Raw genomic sequence first — 8,946 nt, forward strand, 5'->3', positions numbered from 1 at the left:
TTTCTAGAGGAGACCTGCCTTCTGTCCTTGACCTTTTAAGATCATATCCCTATGTCCAGCCATTTTCATAATGAGCAGGAGAGTTCAAAGGCACCGGTGTTGAACCTTATGCATTCTCTGCAGAAGGAAATCTTCTGGTCAGCACGTAAGAGGAAAATCAGAGTCAAGAAATATCCCTCTAGTCTCTGGAGTTGCCTGTGAAGTACAGTGTGTGTGGTTTTGCATCTTTTTCCCTTATCCAGGTCGGTGGGAATTGAGACACAGGGTTCATGTTTCCTGTCTCTGACCTGCCCTCCAGGGTATTGGCCTGCTGAATGGCATGTTGGCCAGGATTGTTGTTAGTATTTCAATTACTTTGTACGTTTTTGCTTCCTTGCTTGCTTTCTCTCTCTTTCCCCAGGAGTACATAGTTGAATTCACTGAGTTCATATCATTTAATTGTGTCCCTAGATGAGAGGCACTTTATAGTCCTGAGAAATGAATGGCAACATGGCCCAGATGCTAAAAACTCTGGGCTGCCTATTATAGTTTGCTTCCCAACTTGTCAGTTCTTTCCAGGGACTGAAGTAACTGAACTGGTAAGTTCACAAATCCTGATAATGCTGCTGGTTGCCTATAGTGTTTTATTATTTAAAAAAAAATACTCCCATAAACTTAATTATAGCAACAAATATTTATTGAACAAATTTTTATAGATATGCTAATCTATTTAGCCCAGTTAATAAACTTTATATATATTGCCTTAATTGTTTCTTATAACAATTCTTTCCCTCCTGTGAGGTAGGATTTAGATTTCTTATTGGTTTCTGCTAACATCATATCCTGTATTTTTTTAATATCTTTCAAGACTTAAAAATTATTCCTAAGACTATTTTCCAAACTCTATTTTAGATACATTAAAATTAAGGTTAAGGTTATATTACAAATTAAGGAGTCTAGCTTCTTTAACCAGTTCCCAGGTGTATTTCCTAAAACAATACATTTCCCTTTTCGGTGACCAACCTATCTAGTAAATTCATCTTGCTGCCTTGGATGGGAGGGTGCTGGGCTTGGATGTCTAAGACCAAGAAGAACAGCTGTTTGGGGAAAGTTAGGCAAGTTAGTGGTATGCTTGTGAGTTAAATAAGAACATACCCCACAAATACCCGGAAGGCACGAACAGGCTAGACGGGGAGGATTGAGAGTGGGGTGTGGATGCAGGGAGAGGAACTGAATCCCAGACAGGGAAATCCTTTCATTCACAGGAGCTGAAGGCACTGCTCACGAGGCATCTTAGTGAGAAAGGAGGCAGGGCTTCATCTTCTCATTAAATGGCACGAGCTGTGCAACTGAGCAACACGGTAGCATTTCACTGTGACCAAAACACGTGAATGTGGTTTGGCATTTTTTCGTATGAGAAGGAAGGCACCAAAGAAATATGCCACCTTTATTTTACATTCAAGTATTACACTGTGATGAAAGCCTGGAACACGTGGGCTGATTGAAGAGTTCATATAAAGACTAAGTATTGATCAGAATGAGTAACTTAAAAGAAGGGCAAGGGACTTCCCTGGTGGTCTAGTGGCTAAGACTCTCTGCTCCCAATGCAAGCGGGCCCAGGTTCTTTACCTGGATCTGATGGAACTAGATCTGAACCCGAGTCTCCTGCCCTGCAGGTGGATTCTTCACCATCTAAGCCACCAGGGAAGCCCTAGATCCCACAGGCCGCAGTTAAAGATTGCGCATACTGCAACGAAGATTGATGATTCCCCGTGCTGCAGCTAAGACTCAGCGCTGTCAAATAAATAAATATTAAAAAAAAAAAAAAATAGAAGGGTAAGCCAGTAGGAAGGAAACCCTTCAGTAAATGAAAGACCTCCACTCTCCACCCATCACCTGCCAGGCAGTGGGGCCCCCGCTAGTAGGGTTGAGCGTTAATGCAGTGGTCTTCCCATAAGCATAGCTCAGAATCCCCAGATGCCTTCTGTGGAATTGATTGTGCTTGACCAAACTATTTTTAAAAAGTCAGATATGGGAAAGAAGATGTTTTCAAAAGCATCAGAGTAACCGACCCTTCAGGAGTGGGGCAGCCTCTCTGAGCACCCCCATGGAAGCCCCTCGGCCCACAGCATCTGGAGCCGTGGAGATGCCGTCCTGTGCTTATTTTCCTTAGACCCTTGTCCTTCGTATCCCAACAGGATTTCCAATGAAAACTACGTTCCTCACGGGCTGAAGGTGGTGCAGCGCCACACCCAGGGCGGGCTGCGCTCCCTCATGCAGCTGGAGAGCCGCTGGCGGCAGCACTTCCTGGACTCCATGCAGCCCAGGCACCTGCCCCAGCAGTGGTCGGTGGACCACAACCATCAGAAGCTGCTCCGGAAATACGGGGAGGACCTTCCCATCAAGCTGTCGTGATCGCCGCCTCCCTTCCGGGTTAGGACGCCTGGGAAGCTGGAGCCGGGGGGTTGCCAAGTCACCTCTTCCTGTTTTAATGTCATTGTCAAATTCTGGTAACACAACTCACAATACTAACCCGTCATGATCATCCCTAGATGCTTCTGGTGGAGCCAGGCTGTTGCTTTCAGGGGTGCTCCCGGTTTTGAATTTCAGCTGGGCAGAGTGAGAAGTCTATTCTGCCCTTTTCTGGACCAATGGGAACCTTGGCCTTCATATTTTCCCCCTCTCCCTATAATGCTTTCCCTGTCCAGGCGACGCGTGAAGGATTCTTCCTGAAGTGTCTTGTCAGGACTCTCGAGTTTTTAATATTTTTTCTTCCCTGTCCAGTGTGTTGGTTTATCTCAAACAGGAGCTGTCAAGCATTTCAATCCCATCCGGTTAGGAGGGAGAAAAAAATAAAATGTTCTTCTAGAGGTTGGAGAGGTGAAAAGGGGTTGGATTCATATTCCCAGTTCAGCCTCATGATTAGAAGTTCTTTGGCTTGATGCTGTGCTGGAGCTCACCTGGGCGGGGATCCGGCCCACCTGGGCTGGTTTATTACACGTCCTTGCAAATGCTCCCCTTTACACGTTCAGGACCAAGGCAGCACCTTCCTGCCATATGTTTTCACCTGAACACTGGAGGGGATTCTCTTCTGGAAAGAGGGCTGGGTGGGCCACAGAGAAGCACAAGAACCGTCTCCCTAGAGAATTTGGATGAGTTGCTCAGCTTTCGGCTGTTTGTTGCAATCCTCCTGCCCAGAACGTCAAGGTTTTTAGTGTAATCCCTTTTCTGAGAGGAAGATTATCTTTTCTCAGAATCAGTATCTGGTCCCTTCAGTGTTCTGTGTTCTATCAGATTTGCAATACTGACCTCTTTTAAGCTCTTTAATTCTCTCCCAGAGCCATTTGGTCAGGTTGCAGTGAGAGGATTTCTGCGTCTCCATCTTGCCTGGGACACTGGGATTAATTAATCCATTTTGATGTTCAAAACGGTGGTGTTTCTCATCTTTCTAAACGCGAGGCCACCACTTTGAGCGTGAAATCAACTCATTAGTGATTAGTATCTTTTTTAAAGTATAAGGAAAACTTTCTTACAAGATTTTAACAAGCTTTAAAAAAAATTTTTATGGCCAGAATTCAACAGGAACTCTGTTTTGGAAGTGTGCCTGAGTCGGTGATGGCTGCTGTAACATTGATAAGTTAAACAACTTCTAAGCACAAAGTTCATGAATTGTAAATGTAGAACTTTTTGCTTTATAACTTTGTAAAAGCAGTGGATACTCTTGGGGAAGGAGATCTAGGCAGCCCGTGGTGTGTGCTAAGTCGCTTTAGTCGTGTCCGACTCTCTGCGACCCTATGGATTGTAGCCTGCCAGGCACCTCTGACCTGGGATTCTCCAAGCAAGAATGCTAGAGTGAGTTGCCATTCCTTTCTCCAGGAGATCTTCCCCACCCAGGGATCGAACCCACATCTCTTATGTCTAACCTGCATTGGCAGGCTGGTTCTTTACCACTAGCCCCACGTGGGAAGCACGTGGTATGTATGCACAGATTCCCCTTCCGCACCCCCTACCGCACCCCACCCCACCCCGCCTCCCACCCCCGCCCCTAGCTTGACCCTTGGACAGCAGCCCACCACACATGCCCATCTTGCATTTTTTCCTCCGTCCCTTCCCACTCGTCCTCAAATAGGTGTTTCTGGGGCCTAAATGAGAAAGTCTTGAAAACAAATAGTACCATCTGCTTTGGGGGCCGTGTGTTCGCACACTAGGCTGTTACGGGGCTCTAACTGCTCTGGAGCCCGCGGCGGAGGACCAGGAAACGGATGGGCGGGCGTCGTAGTAGTCAGCCTTGCCACCAGGGGGCGCCTGTGGCTCTTGCTTTATATTCATTCTTGAGAATAAGGGGCTTTTATACCCGTTTCTTGGACATAACTCACGACTTAGGTTTCAGACTGTGTATATCTGATTCTGAGTCATTTTGATAAGTTTTATAAGAAAAATCTCTTTCTTTTAAGAGAGTAGGTCTCTTCCTTTCTCTTTCACACTAAGATGTGATTGTCCTAAGAGGTCGTTTAAGGTGCTGTGGTTGCTGTGGGTAAAAGGAATGGGTTCTCCAGTAGGGCTCCCTGCAGAGCTTAATATCACAGAGCCAGCAGCCAAGATAGAAGAAAAATCTGGACTATGGCACACGCAATCTCTGTCCTTTTTAGAACACGCGCTGTTTAGATTTGAATCTTTTCATTTTTTTCAATCAGCCTTGGACTTTAGCAGCCTGTCCCTGGCTGACAATTGCTATCTCAAATGAGTTATTTTAGGGTAAGTGTATTTTAAAATAAGTTGGTTTTTTTTTTTTTTTTCTGATATAAAAGTAACGCGTATGCTTGTTAGAGACGACTCTAAAGAAAGAATGAAATCCATCATCCCTCTGGGTAGAACAAAACTAATCTCTGCAGTTATGTTTATGAATTTCCTTTCAGTATTTAAAAATGCATATATTGTGTGTAGTATTTAAACAGACTTGAGAGTATATATATAGCTTGGTATCCTATTTTTCCTTCATTTAATATGGTATCATAAGTAGTTTCTTATCTCTTTAAATCTTTGAAAGTAGATTTCCAGTAACTCTACCTTACTTTATTATCCATGCCCACACTGTTGAAATTTTTGGTTGCTTCGAATTGTTTGTTAATATCAATGATACATGTGATGAACTTTTTTTGTGTGTAAATCTTTGACTATAACTTTGCTAACTTACTTAGGTTAGAACCTTAGAAATTGGATTGCAAGGAGGGGGAGGCACGTTGCTGGAGGGAGTACAAACTGATACCCGTTTTTAGGAGTTTCTGTGATGGGAACGCTTGCCTTCGACCCTTTCCCTCGCGTCCTAGGGCATTTGCTGAGTTTCCTCCTCTGTGAGCAACAGTGAGCAGACAGCGTCACAGCAGAGACCTCTCTGATGTGCCTGGGCACTACGATTGCAGCCTCAGAGTCTTTTTTCTGCTTCCCTTCTGCTCCCATCCTTCCTTGCCTCATTCCTCCTTGCAGCAGTGATTTTTGGAAATACTGTTTGTTTTAAAAGAAAATTGTAAAAACAATTAATTAAAAATAAAAAATTTTATTTTAAAATAAGGGTTATGGCCTTTTTTTCCCCCTGATAAACAAGCAATTACTGATTTGCCATCCTAAAGCGAACAAAGCATGATATTCAGGGATTTGTTTCCCTCTTAAGAGTGCAGCCATAAGTTACTTATTCTTATCCATGTCACAGACAGAGATCAGATGACAAAATGTGTTCTGTTGAAATAAAGCCATTTTAATCCCTCATTTTAGACTCTCAGGAGCCCAGCAGACAGAAAGAGCTTTTGTTCAGCTTCCTATTCTAATGTTTGGGGCCCTAACATTTGACTATAATTTAAATTTCAGTTACTTTACCTCTCTGAGTGTTTCATTCATTCATCTATCTTTTTCTTTTAATTCATTATGTCTCATCCTCTGAGAGGTACCATAGTTTCTCCATTTACTAGTTTGCTAATTATTATGTATTTTAAAAGGATTCTTCTTTCTGGTCTCGTCTTTTCTGTTCTTTACTTGGTCATTTTTAGAGTACCTCATCCCTCAGGAATGCAGTTGAGAATCAGTTTTTCTTGGATGAGATAAACTATAAGAGGGTGTAAGAATGATTCTTGTATTGCTTTAGTCACTAAATCATGTCTGACATTTAAGCGACCCCGTGGACTATAGCTGGGTCGCTGGTGGTAAAGAGCCTGCCTCCAATGCAGGAGACTTAAGAGATGTAGGTTCAGTCCCTTGGTTGGGAAGATCCCCTGGAGGAGGGCATGGCAACCCACTCCAGTATTCTTGCCAGGAGAATCCCATGGACAGAGGAGTCTGGTGGGCCACGGTCCATAGATTTCCAAGGACTCAGACATGACTGAAGCAACTTAGCATGCATGCACCGACTGTAGCCTGCCAGGCTCCTCTGTCCATGGGATTTCCCAGGCAAGAATACTGGAATGTATTGCTATTTCCTCCTCCAGGAGATGTTCTCCACCAAGGGATCGAACCCACCTCTCCTGCACTGGCAGGCAGATTCTTCACCACTGAGCCACCTGGGAAGCCCCAATTCTCGTATTGTTGACTCTTGATTGAATAATATAAAATTTATACATAATCCTCAAAAATACTTTTTGGAACTGAGTTATTCTTTTTAGGTATTCCCCAAGTTGCCCCCTTATCCTGAAGCCAAATACCTTCCGTCTGTCCCCAGTCCTGGGGCAGTTTTGCATCAGATGATGGAGCTGGGCTGACATGCAGCCACATGATCGTTCCACTTGTTCAAAAGTACCTGTTCAACCCACTCTACCAGGGAGATGCCTTTGCCTGTGGCACCAAGGTCCTTACTTAACTAGCAACATGTTATTTGGGAAGGTGGGAAGTACATTAGGCCATTGTTTCCTCCTCACGCCTTGTCTGTGGCCAACTCTGATTGTTGGCACCCCCCAGTCATTGTGGGTGCTGCACCAAATGGGCAATCCCGTGGAGATAAGCAGGATCTGACTTCCTGTGCATGGGAAGAGGGAATGTAGGAAGCCCGAGTTCACACTTCCTGGGTGTTCCCTCCTCTAAGGCAGTGGTACTTGCTGCCTTAGAAGGTCACTGTCTGACTGAGTGGAGATAGTTCATCTCATATCCTCCAGACCAAATTCAAGGCATTTGTCCTCCTTGCAACTTCCTTATTTGCTTTTAATTCTTGAATTCTTCTCTCTTGCCTGATGGGTAGCCTGTTGCCTTTCTGCCAGCATAAGCTTCAAGAGCTGCTGAGTTTAGAGTCAGCATTATTATCAACGGGATGTGTGAGTCCAGATATTCCTGAGTTGTAGAGGCTACTTACACTCTATGCCTGCTTCCCAAAGATCTCCCTTCTCAGGCTGCAACATGCTGGGGCAAAGTTGGGATTCTGACTGCTCAGACCACAGGGTATCTATTAAGTCCTGGATAAGAATCTGAAATTTGAGCTTATGCAGGTGGTGAGCTGGTGGGGGTGGAAAGAAATGGGAGATTGAGACATGGGCAGTTTTAAAGAAGGTACATTTATTTGGTTGGTGGGGGAGGATGGGAGCATACATAGTCCATGGACTTACCTTTATATTTTGCTTCTTGTGGCTCAGCTGGGAAAGAATCTGCCTGCAATGCAGGAGACCTCAGTTCGATCCCTGGGTTGGGAAGATCCCCTGGAGAAGGGAAAGGCTACCTACTCCAGTATTCTGGCCTGGAGAATTCCATGGACTGTATAGTCCATAGGGTTGCAAAGAGTCAGACACGACTGAGCGACTTTCACTTCACTTCAAACTTAATTGTATAGTGTATTGGAAGATCAAGAGGCCTTGGTGATAGTGTCTGGTTCTGGCCATCAGCTGTGTGTCTTTGGACCAATCGCTTAACTTTTTTGGGTTCCTTTCTGTACCTATAAAGCTCGGAGTTTGAATCAGATGTGCCATAGAGGGGCCTACTAGCGTGGCATTCTGTGATACATCCCACTGTGTTATGTGGCACTTTCCCGTGGGTGTTGTGTACCTTCTGCTTTATTGCACGTTCTCATCCCGCCCCAGCCCTGGGGATGGAGGCTGTGCATGAAGGGAAGCGGGGTGAGGAAGGCAGGATGCCACACTGTGTCCTCCCAGCCTGTTGACTAGGGCCAAGCCTGCTCCCTCCATCTGGAGCTCCACCTGGGGTCAAAACACTCTTCTCACCAGAGATGTACTGTGTGTGGCCTTAGGGAACTCACATTTCTTTTCAATTCACTAGTTTACAATAAAGAAGAGAAATCTTTATCTTCACCCACATTGCCAGTGCCGAAAGGCTTAATAAGAAATCAGCATGGAGTAGAAATGAGGCATTTTTGCCAAGTGTTGTAAATGGAAGGATGTTGGGGAGGAAAAAAACAAGGTTTCTCATTTAAAGATCGGAGATGTTGCGGCTGTGCCAATGAGAGAGAATTGAATAGAACTGGGCACTTGGAAAGGAAAACATTAAATCAGTAAGTTAATATTCTTTTTATGCTGTCAGGACTACCTAGAAAATTTGAGGGCTCCACTGTGTTAACACATTGTTCTCCATCCGTGCATCCTAAGACATAGTTAACTGCCAGGGAGACTTGAGAAGTCTCTAGGGCTTGCCTTTCTATAACCCTGACCCGCCTGGGCCTTTGTCCTGCTTACCTTTCTGGCCACCAGTGAGACAGACATGTGCAAAATGTAAAGATCGTATTTTATAAGCTACCAAGAGACATTTTCCCCTCTGTGTATCCATTCTCTGTGACCTGGCAAAAGATACATGTTCCAGTCCATCATTGTGGTTTGTTTCAGTCCCAAAGAGGTTATGGTGTATTGTCTTTGTGTTGCATAAACTTCTTTGTACCAAGTATGCTAAACTTGAAGCTCTTTTCACAATAATCACTTCAATGTAGACATGAACCCCCCTTTTTCTACAATATTGGGGTCATTTTGTTGTTCTGGATCAATGACCAGA

General features: G+C 44.5%; 1 protein-coding gene across 4 annotated transcripts in view; it reads left to right on the forward strand.

Annotated features, from left to right (window-relative positions):
* EXD2 (exonuclease 3'-5' domain containing 2) overlaps positions 1 to 5,547 on the forward strand; it is a 48,399-nt gene extending 42,852 nt beyond the window's left edge. For all 4 annotated transcript variants that reach the window (XM_020889753.2, XM_070469544.1, XM_070469545.1 and 1 more), the window contains one exon: positions 2,178 to 5,547. In XM_020889753.2, the coding sequence (XP_020745412.2) occupies positions 2,178 to 2,394 (217 nt within the window). In that variant the 3' untranslated portion in view covers positions 2,395 to 5,547. The remainder of the gene's footprint in view (positions 1 to 2,177) is intronic.
* Positions 5,548 to 8,946: the final 3,399 nt, after the last annotated feature.

Source organism: Odocoileus virginianus, chromosome 6 (genome assembly GCF_023699985.2).
Source record: "Odocoileus virginianus isolate 20LAN1187 ecotype Illinois chromosome 6, Ovbor_1.2, whole genome shotgun sequence".
Classification (NCBI taxonomy): domain Eukaryota; kingdom Metazoa; phylum Chordata; class Mammalia; order Artiodactyla; family Cervidae; genus Odocoileus; species Odocoileus virginianus.